The sequence below is a fragment of the Molothrus aeneus genome, chromosome 7, assembly GCF_037042795.1.
Source record: "Molothrus aeneus isolate 106 chromosome 7, BPBGC_Maene_1.0, whole genome shotgun sequence".
NCBI lineage: Eukaryota > Metazoa > Chordata > Aves > Passeriformes > Icteridae > Molothrus > Molothrus aeneus.
Window position 1 is genome coordinate 37,684,585 of NC_089652.1, and position 19,517 is coordinate 37,704,101.

Sequence of the window (19,517 nt, forward strand, 5' to 3'; positions counted from 1 at the left end):
TTTGGCTTCCCTGCCAGGCTGGAGTGGTGCCTGCAGCAGTGAGACCTGTAAATATTTCCAGTAGAAATCCAAGTTTGTGACTTGCTGTGAAAAATTCCCTTGGGATTGAGGTTTGGTGTGTGAGAGCCTTTTCTGGTGTTTACATTTTTAGGTGTAATAGACTTCCAAATAAATTGCTTTCCCCGTTCAGCAAGTACTTGAGTGCAGCCAAGAGGGATGTAAATAATTTGCATTTTTTAAGGAGTTCTTTTGATTCATCTGCTCCCACTGGGCAGCGTGAGGGCAGTGCAGAGACCTGGATTGGCTGGAGGATGTTGGGAAGGGAGAATTGGGATCTCAGGGAGAATTAAAAAATTAAAAATAGGCCCCAGTTCTGAGCATCTGAGTGAGTTCCTGGCTGCCTCCAAAGCAGCAGTTTTGTCTGGGGCCTGGTTTTCCAAGGAGGGCTCATGCTGACATTCACTGGAGACAGAAAACCTGGGACCAGGCCCCGGGCCAGGCTTTTTATCCCTGACTTCATTTATTTTTCTTGGTTTATCCAACCCTTAATATTATTGAAATGAAGGTTTTGTTCCTAGAGCAGCATCCATCAGGGTGTCCTGGGACTGAACCGTGCTGGCCCCGTGGGTTGGATTTGCTCTTGGATTTTATTTGTGTCCCTTTGAACACATCCCTGTGGGTTATTCTGGCTCTGGGGGGGATGTTTTCCATCTGGTTGGGTGGGGATGCTGATGGGATTTTGCCACCTGGGGGTTTTTCGTGGGCGCCGTAGGTGGAATCTCAGTTGGTGTTGCGTAAGGAGCTCACTTGGGATGAACTCCATGGGTTTTTATCCGTGTGTGAGGAGAGTGTTTGTGGGCACAGGTTGTCCTGAGAAGCTGTGGCATCCCTGGAAGTGTCCAAGGCCACGTTGGACAGGGCTTGGAGCAGCCTGGGACAGTGGAAGGTGTCAGGCACGGATGGGATGGGCTTTAAGGTCCCTTCTCAATCCAAGCCTCTCTGGAATTCCATCATTTCTGATGGGAAAATACACATTACCTCTATCATAGGAGAGTGTGTAGGATAATTTGGGATCATCAACTGCCTTAGGAATTGCAGTTAGGTGAAGTTTAAGTGTTTTGATGAGAATTTTATCCAGCTTTTCCTGAATGAGGTTGACTTGGCCGACGTCCCTGAGCAGTTCATCCCTTTGGAGGGGAACTGAGGGATCCTCCATGTGAGGGGAGCTCAGGGGGATTTTGTTCCACCCACCCTCTGAAAATCCCTTCCCATCCTCAGGATTATCACAGAAATCACAGAATCCCAGGCTGGTTTGGGATGGAATATTAAATCCCATCCCATTCCACCCTGCCGTGGCAGGGACACCCACTATCCCGGGGCACTCCAGCCTGACCTTGGGCACTTCCAGGATCCAGGGGCAGCCACAGCTGCTCTGGGAGTCTGTACCCATGCCTTCCCACCCTCCCAGGGAGGAATTCCGTGCCGAAATGCCCTCCAGCTGCCAGATGGGCTTTGCCAGCCGTCACTCGGAGCTGCTGCCCGGAATTTCCCTTTTCCTCCTGAGCAGCTGATGGACGAGCAGCAGTGCAGCCCCACAGGTGACACCTGCTCCACTTCCAGAGGGATTGCAGGCAACAGCATGAGGGGATGGGATCTTCTGACTCACAGCAAAGCTGCTTTTTTGATGGGATCTGGGGAAGAGTTCCAGAGAAAAACCGAAATCCCTTGGTGTATTTGGGATAACTGTAGGGATGCTTGGACCTCACCGCTCTGTCTGTGCTGCTGTGAGGCTGCACAGGAGTGGAAAAGATGTACAAATTGCTGGAACCCCTTTTGTGTGTGTTTCCCAGCATTTTTGTGCCCTGCAGCTCCCAGCACTCCGGGCTGCCCCATGGATGGAATCGTGGGCACTGCCCCCCATCTGTGCAATTCCCAGCCTTTGGAATACTCATCTTGGCTCTTTGGGAGCCACTTTCTCTGGCATTTCACTGAAAGGGCTTTAATTTTGGATTTTGTGGTTTGCCTTATCAGCAGTGAGCCTTTTAATAAAGCCATGGGACGAGCTCAGAGCTTGGAGTGAGTCAGGCCTGGCTTGGCCTTTGAAGCCTTCCTACCATGGAATTCTTTTCCAGTGGTGAATTAATGTGGTTTCAGCTTTCCCAAAACGTGAGGCCATTAAGCTGAGTCTGGATTTTTGAGAGGAACAAGCAGCTCTGTGGTCACTGCAGCCCTCAGTGCCCAAATCCTTCCAGAGGTTTCCTGGATAAAGTTCCCTCAGAGGGGTTGGATGGCTCCACTGCTGTGTGAGGAGAAGGGGTTTAGGATCATAGAATCAGAGAATCTTCAAGGTTGGAAAAGCTGTCCAAGATCTCCAATCCAGCCATTCCCCAGGACTGCCCCGTGCTCCCAATGCCACATTCTCATGGCTTTATATTCCTCCAGGGATGGGGATTGCACTGCCCTGGGCAGCCCATCCCAATGCCTGAGGAAATTGTCCCTCATATCCAGCCTATCCCATCACTCAGGGAGTGATCCCACAGTGGCTCCCTGTCACTGCTTCCATCCCTACAGTGCCCTGATTGACCTCTGGGAAGAGCTGGGAAGGAAATGCTAATTTATGATAAATATGCCAATGGAAGTGCCGATCAAAGGGAGCAGAGAGCTGCACGTGGGGAAGGAGGAAAGACACAGAAAGGCTCAGAAAAGTAATGGAAAACCACAGTGGTGGCAAAACATGGGAATCTCAGTGTGTTCCTTGCACGTGGGCGCCGTGGGGCAGGAAGCCCTGGCTGTCCCCAGGCCAGGCTCCACCAGGATTCCAGGCTGATGTTGTAGTGGGGCTGGTTGTCCATAAACACCCAGGAAGGGCTGGTGTCCCAAGGAATATTCCCCCTTCCCTTCCACAGGATTCCTGGATGCTCCAGTCCTTCCTTACCGGCTGAGGAGCCGCGGGCTGTCACCACAGTTTGCTACATCCCCTTCCAAATGCTTTTGGAAGCTTTCCCCTTCCAAAGATGAAGAAGTTGTTCCTGTATGACCTCAGGCCCACAAAGATGCACCTGGGGAATCACGGATCCAGAATCCCAAGAGTTTGACTTGGGCGTTTTTCCCAATAATTTCCCAAGGATGAGCTCCATACGCCGTGTCCTCTCTCCTCAGCAGGTCCCTCCATGCTGTGGGAGCTTCTCCTGCTTTTCCCTATGGATCCAGGGCATCTTTAGGAGGAGAAAGACCTGGTGCAGGCAGAGCATTGGTATTTTTAGATCAAAGACAAGTTTAATAAGAAAAAAAAAACAGGAGAGAAGAAGGAGGATTAGAACAATAAGCACATTTAATTTTAGCCTAGCTTGGATTCTTCATAAAGTCAGGGAGCTTGGAGCTCAGCTTCAGTTGCCTCTGGCTTTCCTAAATAAACACACTGGAGCAGGGCTGGGAAGTTAAGCAGCGCAGAAAATTGCAAAAAGTTGCATTTTAATATTCTAGGAGAATATTAAGGGCTGTTTTACAGGCCAGGCCCTGGAATTAAATTTTAATGCTGTACAAAAATCCCGAGGTTGTTTTGGTAGGCAGCTCCTGGAGCTACACAGAGACTTTTTCTGCAGAAAGGGTCACAGGACAGGGGTTAGGAACAGGGCAGGGCTAGGGCAGGGTGAGGAACCTTCTCCAGCCATGGCAAGTGAGCAGGGCTTGGGGCCAGGATCTGCTGCTTCTGGAATTTTGTCATTTCTTCTGGAATTTTGTCATTTCTTCCGGAATTTTTGTCAGGCACAGGGGGAATATCATTGATCTCTACAGCTCCTGGACAGGAGAGTGGAGTGAGGTGGGTTTGGGCTCTTCTGCCATGTCCCAAGTGAAGGGATGACAGGAAATGACCCTGAGTTGCAGCAGGGGAGGTTCAGGTTAAATATTGGGAATTTTTTTTTCCCCTGGAAGAGCAGTCAGGCATTGGAATGAGCTGCCCAAGGATGTGGTGGAGTCACCATCTCTGGGAGTGCTCAAGATGTGGCACCTGGGGACGTGGCTTAGGGATGGTTGTGGTGATGCTGGGTTGATGGACTCGATGACCTTCACTGGATGGTTCTGGGATTTTGGGGATTTTCCCCCAGGCTAAAGAGGCCTGGTTGGCACCACCCTCCTATTTCTGGGTGATCTGTTCAATGTGTGTTTCACCTAGGAACTGTGTTGGGATGAAGAAATACGGAATCATTAAGGTTGGAAAAGCCCTCTAGGATCATCAGATCCAACCCTAACCCTTGAGGACCATCAGATCCAACCCTAACCCTCAGGGATCATCAGATCCAACCCTAACCCTTGAGGACCATCAGATCCAACCCTAACCCTCAGGGACCATCAGATCCAACCCTAACCCTCAGGGATCATCAGATCCAACCCTAACCCTTGAGGACCATCAGATCCAACCCTAACCCTCAGGGATCATCAGATCCAACCCTAACCCTTGAGGACCATCAGATCCAACCCTAACCCTCAGGGACCATCAGATCCAACCCTAACCCTCAGGGATCATCAGATCCAACCCTAACCCTTGAGGACCATCAGATCCAACCCTAACCCTCAGGGATCATCAGATCCAACCCTAACCCTCGAGGACCATCAGATCCAACCCTAACCCTCAGGGACCATCAGATCCAACCCTAACCCTTGAGGACCATCAGATCCAACCTTAAACCTCTAGGATCATCAGATCTAGGATCATCAGATCTAGGATCATCAGATCCAGCCCTAACCCTCGAGGATCATCAGATCCAATCCTAACCCTCGAGGACCATCAGATCCAACCCTAACCCTCTAGGACCATCAGATCCAGCCCTAACCCTGGAGGATCATCAGATCCAGCCCTAACCCTCGAGGACCATCAGATCCAGCCATTCCCCCAGCACGGCCAAGGCCACTTCTGCCCCCTGTCCCCAAGTGCCACATTAATGCACAGGTTAATGCTGTACCCAGATGTTGCAGACCTTTAGTAAACCTCAGGTTGGAGGCGATTCAGTGAGTGGGTGAGGCAGGAGGTCCCACTGGTGACTCTTGGTGGCTCCAAGCCACCAGCAAGCAGCCCCTGTCCCCTTGGTTGTCCCAGGAGAGGATGAGTTGGCCAGTTGGAGCTGTCCTGCTCCAGCCTCAAAGGATGAGCACAGAGCCCTGGCTTTGCTCCTGCCTGGGCACCCTCCTTGCTCTAAACTGGTTCCTTTTCACACCAGCTAAATTTAGGGATTGTGAGGAAACATTTCCAGCCTCAGCCATCACATCTCTGACAGCCAAGGGTGGCAGTGTCACATGAACCCATGTGAGCTGATTTACGTTCTCTTTTTGATGGTTTTGGAATTTGGTTGCTCTTGGATGCTGGTCACTGGGAGGATGTGGGCAGCTCGGTGCCAGGGAGGAAACTTGGACCCACTCAGGAGCTGGGGTTTGGTTCTCAGGCTCCCTCCAGCCAGGGAAGGGCTGCTCTGCCTCAGGGTTACAGAGGTGGGAGGCATGGACTTGACTTATGAGCCAGTTTTGGGCCTGCTTTGTAAGAACTCACTGGATATTAATAAAAGTTAAAAATACTTCAGGCTCTGCCTTAAAACAGCCCTGGGTGAAATGCAGGAAAAATCAGGATTGCAGCTCATTGTGGTGGAGAAAGTGAGATAAACCCCAGAGAGCTGCAGGCAAAGTGCTGTGCTGAGCCTGAGGAGTTGGGGACGAGATGGGCTGGAGAATAAACTCAGACTGGGAAGTTCCAGGTGAGGATGGGGAGTCCTTGGAGCCTGGAGTAAGGGCAGAGCTTTGATGTGGGTGTGTAAATCTGAGTCACGAGCACAGATGCTTGTTTGAAGGGTTTTAAAGCCCTGATCTTTTTCCTAAGTGCTGCTGAGAAGCCAGAAACGATCCAGGTTTGCTTTTCCATCTCTCTGGGAATAGTGGAAGGTGGGAGTAATCCCAGTCAGAGGGAGGACAGGAGGAAAAGCCAGCTGGGAATTATTAATTCCCAGGAGTTTGAGTTCCTGTGCAGCATCTCTTGGAGGAGCAGTGGCAATTCCCTTCACCCTCACCTGCCACATCGGGGTAGAGGAGGAGGAGCATTTCCTGGGATACCTTTATTCCTTTCAAGGGCATTCAAGGAAGTTAAACTCTTTGCTGGGATGGTTTTAATGTCCCTTCCTCCAGCGCTGGTGTTGGTCAGACTCAGCTTCCCTTGCCAGGCTCTGCTTTCCTGCCTTTTCCATCCCCATCCATTGGATGGTGAGGACATCTCACATCTTAGGACCTCATGAGCTCCTACTGACACATCCAGGGCCGTTCATGGGAACAAATGGATCAGGAGGACTCTGTGCTCATTCCCAGCACAATTAATGTCATTAAGGATTCATTAATAAAAGGGGTGTGGACTTGAAGATGATGTGATCAATAAGAGCAGCAGCCCGGTGCTATTAATTAGGGATGCTATTAATTAACAATGCTCATGCTTTTGAGTTGCTCCTACACTGGTTTTCCAAAACATTGGGCCTTTTAATCCTCAGGAAAACGAGGAATAAATTGGAGAAAGCACAGCTCAGTCGTTCCACCGCTGGCACTGGCGTTGGTGCTGGTGTACCTGGGCTGCAGGTGGCACCTGGAGGCATCTGCTGGTGCTTCCCTCTCCAGCTGGGTGCTTTATCCTGCTCTGACACATGGGATGTGTTTCAGCATTTTCCCTGGGTAATGCTGGCTGCAGGAGCACTTTGGGGCCACCACGTGTGGTCACCAGCAGCTCCCTCAGTGCCCTTTTCCCATGGAAGGGGACAGCAGGACAACCCCAAGGGACATGTTTGAGACCAAGGACAAAGCCAAGCCGTGGTGGTGGTGCCCAAACCCTGTAGATCAGTCCCCAAGTGAGATTTTTAGTCCTAAAACGTGGAATTGGAGGCTCCGCCAGTTTGGATGGAGCTGGGCTTTGTTTCATAGGTTAAAAATACATAAATTTCCTTGTTGCACTCTGGTCTTATTTTTAACTCTTCAGCAATTTAATATTTTGGAGGTCTGCTCGTACTCCCCCCAGTTTTCCATCTGCTACCGTGATTAATTCAAGGCCCAGCTTTATCCAGCCAAGGCAGCAGAGCAAACCAGAGGAATGGAAACCTTACCTAGGTTGCTTGGCAGGCAGCAGCAGACATGAATAACTTTGGAATTCGGGGCGGGGGGAAGAGCCAAGTGCTCCTGGAGCCAGCATGGCTTGGACGGGAGCCCTTGCAGACAGCAGGAGGCTGTGCAGGGTGCAGCTGTGCTTCCTCCAGCCTTGTGCTGGAGGTGTTGCTGAGCGCTCGGAAGCGCGGGGCTCCGCTCTCCTGCGGCCTCTCCAGGCACGGGGATGTGCCAGAGCTCGGCTTCTCCCCCCTCCCAGGCCTGGCAGCACCGTGAGGCAGTGGAAAGTTGCAGTGAGGAAGGTGGGACTGATTCCCCAGGCTGGGGGAGGAAGGAGAGGGGTGAAGCTGTGGAGATCATCTGGGCTCGGCTGCTCGGCCACTGGGGGCAAAATAGCCTGGCCAGAAATTAATTTATTTTTAACCTGGGTTGTTAAAATCCACGTTGAAATAGATTTTTAAGATAAAATTTAAATTTTAAAAATAAAATAAGCTGGGTGGTTGTTTTTCACCTGGATTGGGAGGAGCCATCCCTGGCAAGGCCGGCCAGGGATGGGGATGAGGATGGAAATGAGGATGAAGAGCAGTGGAGCTGCTTCAGCTGCAGTTCCCACTGACAGGAAAGGGTTTTATGGGATCCTTGTGGAAGCTGGGGATTCATTTTTAATGGAAATCTGCTCCAGCTGCACAAGTGGGTGGTGACACAGGGGACACAGGCAGGAGTTTGGATTGTTTTAGGAAGGGAATGGTTCTGCTCTCAGAAGCCTCCAAAGCTCTAATTGGGAAAAGATGGAAAGGGAAACCACAGGACATAGACCTGTCATTAACTGAAGAACACTGGGGTGAGTGAAGCCCAGGGCTGTAGGGGCTGGAAGTGGCCAGGAGATGTTGGTGAGTCATTCCAGGGATCCACAGGGAATGAGAAATCCCAGTGTGTCTGGCTGGGTGGGACTCCAGCAGAGCTCCTGGAGCCAGCTCAGTAGCCTGTGCCTCAGATCCTGCTGCTGTGGCTGCAGTTGGGGGCCTGGGAGCAGTGCACTTGCATTTCAGGAGCCACTTGGGATGGTGCCATGCAGGGATGTAAAAAAAAACCAAACTATTGCTTCCCATGGAGGTAAAAATATTGTGGTTTGGGATCCCGATTTCCAGCAGGGAGTGGCTGTTGAGAGAAGGAAAATCCTTAGTCCAGGTTTCAGAGAAGGTATATAATAATAATAATAATAATAATAATAATAATAATAATAATAATAATAATAATAATAATAATAATAATAATAATAATAATAATAATAATAATAATAATAATAATATCCTGGAGGAATCCTGGAATATCCTGAGTGAGAAGGATCGTGGATCCAGCTTCTGGCCCTGCACAGACACCCCAACAATCCCACTCTGGGCTGTCTAAACCCTCCTGGAGCTCTGGCAGCCTTGGGAATGTGCCCATTCCCTGGGGAATAGAAATAGAATGATCACAAATCTTGTGACTGACCAGAGAGTCCGAGCCAGCTGGGCTGTGATTGGCCATTAATTAGCAACAACCACATGAGCCCAATCCCAGCTGCACCTGTTGCATTCCACAGCAGCAGATAACCATTGGGTACATTTTGTTCCTGAGGCCTCTCAGCTTCTCAGGAGGAGAAATCCTAAGGAAAATGATTTTTCAGAAAAGATCATGGCTACAGGTGACCCCTGGTCCTGTCCACACCGTGGTGGGAAGTGCAGTTCACCCTCAGCCTGCACACAGGGAGCTGAGCCTGGCTGCTCAGGGTGTCCAGGGAGGGTTTTCCCTGTGGGAGAGGGCAGCAATGTCTGGAGAGGGCTGTAAGTGCTTGTATGGAGCAGAGCAGAGCCCTCCCTGCTGCGGCCTGGCACCAGCTGCCCCCCTTTGGCATGAGATCCCTGCAGCCTGGCCCTTGTTCCCCTGCACAGGCCCTGATCCCTGCTGGAGCCCTGCCATGGCTGAGCCCTGCCCAGGGTTCCAGGCAGGCTCCTTGTCCCCCTGCCAGCCGGGCTGCCTAAGCTGATTAGCTCTGAGGAGATCAGAGCTTGGCAAGGCCTGCACTGCAGGTAAACACTGGAGCTTTTCCTCCAGCTGGGAGCCACTGGAGCTGTAAAATATGGCTCAGGAGTGAGGGATGGCGCTGGAAGAGCCCTCAGGAAAAATACCAAGAAGTGCATGAAATGATAAGCAGAGCTGATAAGCTGCCTGGTGAGAGACTGAGAGGGGAAGCAAGCACAGATATGATCAGAGCCTATAAATACTGTCAACATGACAGCAGAGATGAGCAGGAGAAAGAGTCATTGTTACCTGGTGGAAAACAAGCTCTGGGAGGAGCAGCCATGGGAGCAGGAGGTGTGCAGGGGATCCCCAGGAGCAGGAACACTCCTTGGCTGGGATGGAGCAAATCCTCAGCTGCCCCTCATTCCCTAGGCTTGCCTGGCTGCCCATCAGTGTGGTCAGCACTGCATCCCCTGGCACAGAACCACCCTTGGCACCTGTGGCCCTGCCAGGAGCTTCCTTAAATTCCCATTTTCCAGGTGTCAGTGAGGTGTCCTGGTTGGCTGATCCCCTCAGGTGCTGCTTGTCCACATCCCTTCCCTTCCCTTCCCTTCCCTTCCCTTCCCTTCCCTTCCCTTCCCTTCCCTTCCCTTCCCTTCCCTTCCCTTCCCTTCCCTTCCCTTCCCTTCCCTTCCCAAGGAAATGAAGGAAGTCTGGGCAGAGGGTGGGTCTGGGGTGCTTCCAGGGATCCCCAGGACCTCCTGCTGGAATAAATCTGGAGGTTGTGTGTCACAGTCCTTGGGAAGGTGCTCCTGGAGCGGGATTTAAGTCCAGAACCTTGATTTATTGTTGTGTCCGGTGCCACCGGGACTGGCCAGCTCTTCCTCACTGGGAATGGGCAGCCAGAGGCCTGTGGTCCCCAGGGTTAACTGGGTTAACTGGGGCCACTCTGGGGATTCCAGCTGCAGCCCAGGAGATGCTGGAGCCCAAGAGGTGCTCAGCAGATTCTCCACCCACCACTTGGCCTTGCTGTGCCAAGAAACAGCCTTGCTGGGCTGATGGGGATCCCTTCCAGACCTGGTGTTTGCAGAGCTCTCCAGCTGTTCCTGGCTTCCCCAGGAGCACAGGCAGGACAGTTATGCTGCACATTCCGAGACAGGGCTCTTGGGAAAGCCGCCCTTCCCAGAGAGCTGTCCTGGAAGGAGAGCTCACATCAAAGGAGCCAGGAACGATAGGGATCAAGTAATTGCTGCCTCTCCCCTTCCTTCTGACTCCTGTCACTCACAGTCTGGGATTGTTATCTCTGGGCTTGGGCAGCAGCAATCCTGACTGCAGGATCTGTGTCATCCAGATAAGGTGGTGTGTGGTGGCTTTTCCAGCCTGGATGGCTGCTGGAGTGAAATGGAGTGGTGTTTCATGGTCCTGTTGGGAGAGGACTGTCCTGCAGCCCCAGCTGCAGTGGGAGCTGTTTCCCTTGGGAATGTTCTCAGGGGAAGGGAATGGGACACAGAGTGGCTCCTGTGCTGTGACAGCTCAGGGAATCCTGTCTTCTCTGCTGGATGGAGGTGGATGGTCACAGAATCCAAAATTAGTTTGGCTTGGAAGAGACCTTACAGCTCATCCCATGGGCAGGGACACCTTCCACCATCCCAGGCTGCTCCAAGCCCTGTCCAGCCTGGCCTGGGACACTCAGGGATCCAGGGGCAGCCACAGCTGCTCTGGGAAGCTCTGCCAGGGCCTGCCCACCCTCACAGGGAACGTTTTTTTCCTAAAAACCCAGGAGCTGGAGCTCAGGGCTGGCCCTTGGTCGTTCACCTCGTGTGTCCCAGCTCTGCCCTTGGGTGCCTGGTGATTCACGGGCGCTTTTGGGGCCAAAACCAACACGGGGAGGGAACGTTCCTGAGCAGCTCTGGCATCAGGAATTCACAGGAAACATTCAGCAGCCTCAGCCACGCTGCCTTGGTGTGCTGCAGTGGGTCTGGCTGTGGCTGATCCCTCCTCACAGTGCTGCTGTCTCTCCACAGAATGCCATGAACCTGCCTCCCGACAAAGCCCGGCTCCTGCGGCAGTACGACAACGAGAAGAAGTGGGAGCTCATCTGTGACCAGGTGAGGAGCTCTGGAGAGCCTTGGGAGATGCCTCTTCCCAGCTGCTCCATCCACAGCGTCCCTGGGCCCTGCAGGACCTTGCAGGACCTTGCAGGACCCAGGAAACTCCCGTTCCCAGGAGCTTCAGACACTCATTCCTTCTGCTCCCTTGTTGGTAACCGCTCCTAGAGGCCTTGCAGTGACAGCTGCAGCCACCCCAGCCCATCCTGGGGTTCTGCCATTCCCTGATTTGTGTTTCTCCATGTCCCAGAGGGCTGTGAGCTCTGGGCTGGAGTCTGTGCTGGCAGCAGGGCAGGCAGGAGCTGTTGGATGCCACCTCACAGAGGGATATCCCTTTCCCCTCTGATGCTTCCATCCTGGACTCCCTCTGGCTGCTGAGCGCTGCTGGGTTTGCCCTGCACAGCCTCAGCCTGAGCTCAGAGTCTTGCAAATGAGAAGAAATTATTGAATGAGCAAAGGAGCAAATGAGCAAATGATCAAATGAACAAATGATCAAATGAACAAATGAACAAATGATCAAATGAGCAAATGATCAAATGAACAAATGAATAAATGAACAAATGATCAAATGAACAAATGATTAAATGATCAAATGATCAAATGAGCAAATGAACAAATGAATAAATGAACAAATGATCAAGTGAGCAAATGAGCAAATGGTCAAATGATCAAATGAGCAAATGGTCAAATGAACAAATGATCAAATGAATAAATGAACAAATGATTAAATGATCAAATGATCAAATGAGCAAATGTTCAAATGAACAAATGATCAAGTGAGCAAATGAGCAAATGAACAAATGAGCAAATGAGCAAATGTTTAAATGATCAAATGATCAAATGATCAAGTGAACAAATGAGCAGATGATCTCAGTCCAGGCAGTGTCTGGCTGCCCACGTCATGCTCCGTGGTGACAGCTGGAGCTGCCACCTCCAGGGACAGGAGGCTGAGCCCCTGTTCACCTCCAGAGGCTGGGAACAACCTGGGTTAGGCAGTGCCAGATGCTGAGGCATCTCCTGGTGAGCTGTGCAGGGTGTGCAGCAATCAGCAGGATGTGGTGGATCAACAAGAATGGCATTTTGGGGGAAAAATGAAATTTGACAAAGTGGGATTTGAATTTGGGAGCCAGCAGCAAAATGCCATGAAGTTCAGCAGTAATGGCTAATGAAGATAATTGATCCAGCACTGGGAAAGTGGGATGTTCCCTTGGGATGTAAGCTCAGCAGAACCAGGGTGAGAGTTTGGCAGGAGGTCAGGGACACTGGGATAAGGACATTTATGGGACACTTCCTATTCAGCTGACACAGTGGTGGGGTGCCTGACACAGTCATGGAATTCCAGACTGGAATTGGGCTGGGAGGGACTTTAAAGCCCATTCAGTTCCAGCCTGAGGAACACCTTCCACCATCCCAGGCTGCTCCAAGCCCTGTCCAGCCTGGCCTAGAGCCCTTCCAGGGATCCAGGGGCAGCCACAGCTTCCCAGGGCACCCTGTGCCAGGGCCTGCCCACCCTCACACGGAAGGGTTTTTTCCCCAATACCCCATCTAACCCTGCCCTCTGGCAGTTTAAATTCATTGCACAGGTACCTTAAGGTAAAGCTTAATGAAGAATTGCTTTTTCCCCGTGAGTTTCCTGTGCAGAGAATGTAAAGCTTGAGCTATTTAAAGATCCAGTTTACTGAGACATTAAAAATTGCAGGAGCTGCTGTGAGTGATTGCAGATTCCCCATCCCTGGCAGTGCTCCAGGCCAGGCTGGACAGGGCTGGGAGCAGCTGGGACAGTGGGAGGTGTCCCTGCCGTGGCAGGGGTGGCACCGGGTGGGCTTTAGGGTTCCTCCCAAGCCAGTCCACTCTGTGATTCCATGATGTGTGCCAGGCTGTTCCCTGCAGAGGTGTGAGCTCCGTGCTGAGCTCCTGCTGGCAGTGGGACAGGCAGGAGCTGTTTGATCCCAGCCTGGATGTGCAAATTCCCCCTCGGAGCTGATCCACCCTTTGCAGCTGCTGCTGATTCACTGCCCAGCATGGGCTGAGACAGCAGCCTGAGCAGATGGGGAGGAAATTTGCAATCTGGAGTAATCTCCTTGCACAATTCCCAGTCAGTCCACCCCCGGGCTGGGATGAGTCCCTTCCCTTGGATGGGCCCTTCCCATCCTTTGGAGAGGCAGGGAAGCAGGGCTGGTGGAGCAGCACTGAGGAGCCAGCAGGGCCAGGGGACCAAGTGCCACCTTGGCCCTGGCAGCCATCCCATGGGACACACTGGGCACGGGGGACAGCCTGGGGTCTGGCACAGCTCCCTGGGGCTGCTGCCACCCCCCTCAGTCACAGCAGTGTGAGCAGGTGCCACTGAAAGCACCAAAATGCAGCATATGGGGTGTGAAATATTATAGAAATATTGCCCTGGAATTTATTATTATTATTATTATTATTATTATTATTATTATTATTATTATTATTACTCTTCTTCTTCTTCTTCTTCTTCTTCTTCTTCTTCTTCTTAACAATAATAAATATCACATATAAAAATATAGTACATATTCACAGTATAGAAATATTGCCCTGGAATATATAAATATTATATGATAATATGACTACTAATAGTAATATAAATAATAGTAATAATAATAATAATAATAATTATTATTATTATTATTATTATTATTATTATTAACAATAATAATAACAACAACAATAACAAAACAAGAAGAAGAAGAAGTTATATTATATATAACATATAAAATATAATAGATATTCACAATATAGAAATATTGCCCTGGAATACATAAATATTATATATAAAAATAATAATAATAATATATATAGCATATAAAATATAATATGTATTCACAGTATATAAATATTGCCCTGGAATATATAAGTATATTATATCTATACATATCTTAAATATAAATATAATAAAAATATTGCATGTAATATAAAATTATAAATATATAATAATATAATAGATATAATAATGCATATATAATAATATGTATATAATATATAAAAATAATATATAAAATATATATATTCAGAGTATATAAATAGTGCCCTGGAATATATAAATATTATATATCATTCCACAAGGACACTTCCACAGTGACACGTTGTCCTGCTGCTGGGAATGGCTGGATTGCTGGGACAGGACGGAGCCACCCTCTGGATCTGTGGGAGATGGGGAATTCTGCACCATGTTCATGATGTGTTTGAGACTCTGCTCCCCAACTCCTTGTCCATCTCCTCCCCTACTGTCCCAGTCCGTGGGGTTCTGTGGGATTCTCATCCCGACTCGGGTGCTTCCCCAGCATCTGTGAATCCCAGGAATGAAACAGCTTAGTGAGGATCATGATAATAATGGGAATAACAGATGGGCTAATGCAGAAAAATGCCCTGAGTGGCTTTGGGAGCCAAGGGCTGTTGGGGAAGGCACAATTTCCTGGTTCCGGAGCGAATGTGTTTTCCAGAGCTGGTGACCAGGAGATGTGTCAGGCTCCTTGTAGGATCACGTGGAGGAGGAGGAGGAGGAAGTGCACAGGTCCAGCAGTTCCTCTTGGCTGATGAAGCAAAGCCCCCCCTGCCCCCCTTTTTTCTGTCCTTTTCTGTCCTTTTCTGTCCATCAGAAAAGAAAGTGCTAATTCTGGGTGAAGGAGGCACAGGAGAGCTGTTGTGCTCCTGCATCCAGCCTTTTCCACTGAATTATGGAATCATGGAATGGGCTGGGTTGTAAAGGACTTCAGAGCCATTCAATCCCACCCTTGCCATGGTGGGACACCTTCCTCTATCCCAGGCTGCTCCAGCCTGGCCTTGGGCACTGCCAGGGATCCAGGGGCAGCCACAGCTGCTCTGAGAATCCCAGCCCAGCCAGGAATTCCCAATTCCCAATGTCCCATCCATGCCTGCCCTCTGGCACTGGGAGCCATTCCCTGGCTCCTGTCCCTCCATCCCTTGTGCCAAATCCCTCTCAGGATTTAATCCCAGTGAATTCTCCCCATTTATCCCCCCAGAGGAAGGTGCTGGGCCCAGCTCATCTCATTGCTCCCTGTCCTTGCATTCCCTGTGCTGTTCCATCCTGCCTTACAACACCTCTCCCCAGGGATTTTCCAAGCCAGGAAGGACCTTTATCCTTGGGAATTAAGCTGGTTTGCTTTGTAGGTGGCTGACAAAGGCAGTGTGCAGCCACTGCTGCCCCGTGCCCCTGTCCTTCCAGCCTGCAGATAACGCTGCAGCTCACAGCAGTCACGTAGGGCAGATAAAGAGGGTTTCACCAGGATTTAGGAACTTTGTTGTGTCTGAATGGCTCAATCCAGGGAAGCCACCACGTCCCAGTCGTGATGTCACCCCACAGCATTTGCTGAGCAAGGTTTGGCCGCTCCAATCCGGATTTTAGGCCTTTTTTTTTTTGTGTGTGTGTGTGGTGAAAATGCCTGACCTCGTCACTCAGATGGTGTTAAATCCTGGGTTTGGAAGCAGAGCTGGCCAAGGAGTGGGTGGGAATTGCCAGAAGTGGAGGGGAGGAGCTGACAGGAAAAAAAGCAGGGATTTTTAACTCTTTAATTATGGTTTCTGAGGCACAGCAGTGCCTTGGGAAGTGTGGGCACTGGGATGCTCCCAAGGGGGATCATGAGAGGATCCTGGTGCATTCCAGTAAGATCAGCCTGCAATCAGCTCCATTCCCAACCCCTGGGAGCTCCCAGTCAGATTTTTGGGAAGAGGGTGGCTGTGACCAGACATCCAGGGTGACTTGGAGGCCTCACTGCACAGCCTGGCTCTTGCAGCTTCCTAATCAGCCTCTAATATAAAACACTCCGAGCTGGATAAACCCAGACAGGACTCATAGCCAGGAAAGGGCAATTTTAAAGGCTAATCCCTCCTAGCTTGCCAAACCAGCAAAAAAGAAACACTTGAGGGGGCTGTAAAAATGTTTCCAGGCCTAGGAGATGTTTACCACGAGCAATTTTTGGTCACTCCTCAGGTAGGAGCCTTGCTGGAGTTTGCTGTTCATGGGCAATGTCTGGAAAGTCCTTTAACCCAAATAATTCCACTCCACAAGAATGAGCAGCATCTTTTTACACGAGGCTGCTGCAGAGATTGTTACATAAATACATAATTACAGCCAGGTTTGAAGAAAACAAACAAAACCATCCAGTAGCTGCATCCCAGACTGCTAAATGTGCTCCTTGAGTCTCTTTAAACGTTTCATTTTGAGGATTCCAGGCAATTAAAGCTGGTGGTTGGGAAAAGCTCCTGTCACTTCAGCAGATGAGGGTGGATTACTTGGGAAGAGGGATTAATCCATAACAGCAGAAGAGCTCCTCTGGGGGTCTGGACTGAACACAGCTCTGCCAGAAGAAAGTGGGGAATAAATGGGAGAGGGAACGTGGAGCATTGTTGGGACGGGACGCTGCTGCCAGGAGGAGGTGGCAGGGGATGGAACTGGGGGATCCTTGAGGGCTTTTCCAACCCAAACCACTCTGGGGTTCCAGGGAATCTCCGTGTGCCCCATGGGAGCCACTGGGGTGAGCCTGGCTCTCTCAATCCCCGAGAAAGAGCCAGGAAGGATCCACGACGCTGGAGCAGGGCAGACCCTGCTGGTGTCACTTTGTCCAGAGAAGAACCCTCGGGGAAGAACTTTGCATTTCCTGAGCTGTTTTTTAGATAAAATAGGAAATGCCAATTCCAGAGCCGTGTGGAGGTGCATGGAAAAAGAATCCAGCTGTAAAAGAGGAGAGCCATGAGTGCTCTGTGACTTCCAGAGCTCCCACCAGGGCTGGTGGAGCTCACAGAAGAGATTTTCCTTCCATTTCTTTCCTGCTGGCCATGATGGATCGCTTCTTTTCCAGCAAGCAGCAAGATAATAACAGGAAGAACTGGTGGTGTTCAGACAGTTCTGGTAACTGGGCAGCAGTGTCCTGTTCATTCTGGAATAAGCTCGGGATAATGCAGTCAGAATTGCATCCTGACCTAATAAAGGGAGGTTTCAGATAAAAGAGGAGATTTCAGGAGATTGGGATGAGATCTTTCCTCCGGGGAAAGGGCTAGAATAGCTTAAAGTTCTTCCAAGATACAAGTAGGATGAGAAAGTTTGGGAATGCTGTGAGGAGGTTTGGACACAGCACACTGCCCAGGGAACAGCTCGTGTTCCACAGCAGCTCTGGTGGGATAAACTTCCAGCTGGACACTGGGAAAGCAGGGAAAAATCAGGGAGCTCTCAGAAAACAGAGCTTTGGTGTTTGTCACCAAAATCTGTGCTCTGGGGCTGAGAGGGGTCTGATTGGAGATGGAGTGATCCCTGCAGGAGGAGTTGGGACCTTGAGGACTGGCTTCCCAGTGCCAGAGGGCAGGGATGGGTGGGACATTGGGAATTCCTGGCTGAGCTGGAATTCCCAGAGCAGCTGGGGCTGCCCCTGGATCCCTGGCAGTGCCCAAGGCCAGGCTGGACAGGGATTGGAGCACCTGGGACAGTGGAAGGTTTTTCCCAAAAGGATTTTGTGTTGGTGCATGCATCTCCTCTCCTGACCCTTCTTCTTCCTCTCCGTGCTCCTGCTGAGCAGAAACCCTGGAACTTCAGATGGATGTGCACCTAAAATTCACAATTCCCACTGAATGTTTAAGGTGTCTTTTTATACTGTTGATATAAATATCAAGATCCATTTAAATCTATTTTATTTGCATGCATAGATTATCCACTTAGGAAGAGAAAGTATTATAAATATATATGGTTTAATATGTACGTGGTGCACGTGTTTTCTGGGTAAAGTAAATACAGAAAAATGGCTGATGTTTATTCCTGCCTGTTTTCCAGGAAAGATTCCAAGTGAAGAATCCTCCACACACTTACATCCAGAAGCTGAAAGGATATCTGGACCCAGCAGTGACCAGGAAGGTGAGGAGCATCCTGTTTCCTCCTGCCTGTCCCTCATTCCTCAACCAGGATGGTCCTGGGGTCCAGGTTCCTTCCTGCCTTTGTGCAAATGCCCTGCAAAGTTGCAGGGAGAAGCAGAGAGAAATTGGGAATTTGCTGCAGTTTTCCAGCTTGGGAAGGAGAGCAGATGTTGGGAAGCCCAGGACCATCTGACAAGGAGCACAGCCTGTTTTAATAATGTTGGCTTCAGCAAATAACCCGACACACTGTCTCTGAGCTGGGCTCTAGGCCTGGCTTTGGCTAAACCCCTGTCTGGTGGCTCTTTGCTCACCCCTGGGAAAGGGTGTCCGAGGTCTGAGTCCTTTTCTCTGGGAATTTGCCTGGCAGAGGCTCAGTGCAGCCGAGTGCACTGTTTGTCCATGGTGGTCAGCTCTATCCATGGGGATCAGCTCCATCCATGGGGATCAGTTCCCATTCTTGGTGATCAGCTCCATCCATGGGGATCAGCTCCATCCATGGGGATCAGCTCCCATTCTTGGTGATCAGTTCCTTCTATGGGGATCAGCTCCATCCATGGGGATCAGCTCCCCTCCATGGGGATCAGCTCCATCCATGGGGATCAGCTCCCATCCATGGTGATCAGTTCCTTCTATGGTGATCATTTCCATCCATGGAGACAATTTCCATCCATGGTGATCAGCTCCATCCATAGGGATCAGCTCCCTTTCTTGGTGATCAGTTCCTTCTATGGTGATCAGCTCCATCCATAGTGACAATTCCTTGGGGTGGTGGTGGCTTTTTATACTAAGAACTATGTGTGCTTTATTTACAATAATTTTCCAATACCTATCACCTATGTTAGACAGTTTGTCTCTACTCTAAACCAATCCAAAGTGTCACCATCCCAGCAGAAGATGGAGGACAAGAAGAAGAAGAAGAAGGACAGGACACACCCAGATTCCTCTGTCTTGCCTCTTGAACCCCCATTCTAAATCCCCAAAATTTTACTTTTTCACCCTGTGACAAATTCACTATCACTCTACTCAAACCCTTGTGGCTTGTGAACCTTCACACAAAGTTGGGAATTGTTTCCATGGGCTAAAATGGAAGGCACAGGTGTCTGTGACTCCGTGCCAAGGTCTCTGAGCCCCTGCCAGGGTCTGGAATCACCCAGGGCAGCCAGAGGGATGTCCTGGGCTCTGACACTGCTCTGGTTGGAGCCCCCAGCCAGGAGCAGGGAGCCATTTCCTAGGAAACCCTGAGGTTTCCCTGTGTGGATGTTGTTTCCCAGCCCGGTGAACGGGGTCTTTGTGCTTTTCCTCCGCAGGGTTTGGAGATTGTTCCGCGTTTGGCTTCGCTCCGTGGGCTCACATTGGAGCCTTTCTTACCCAGGGCCTCCGGGACAAAGGACAAACCCAAAGGGCCTA

General features: G+C 50.3%; 1 protein-coding gene across 5 annotated transcripts in view; it reads left to right on the forward strand.

Annotated features, from left to right (window-relative positions):
• FMNL2 (formin like 2) overlaps positions 1-19,517 on the forward strand; it is a 115,970-nt gene that overhangs the window by 53,764 nt on the left and 42,689 nt on the right. For all 5 annotated transcript variants that reach the window (XM_066553319.1, XM_066553314.1, XM_066553317.1 and 2 more), the window contains exons 2-3: positions 11,148-11,231; positions 18,031-18,111. In XM_066553319.1, coding sequence (XP_066409416.1) covers positions 11,148-11,231; positions 18,031-18,111 — 165 coding nt within the window. The remainder of the gene's footprint in view (positions 1-11,147; positions 11,232-18,030; positions 18,112-19,517) is intronic.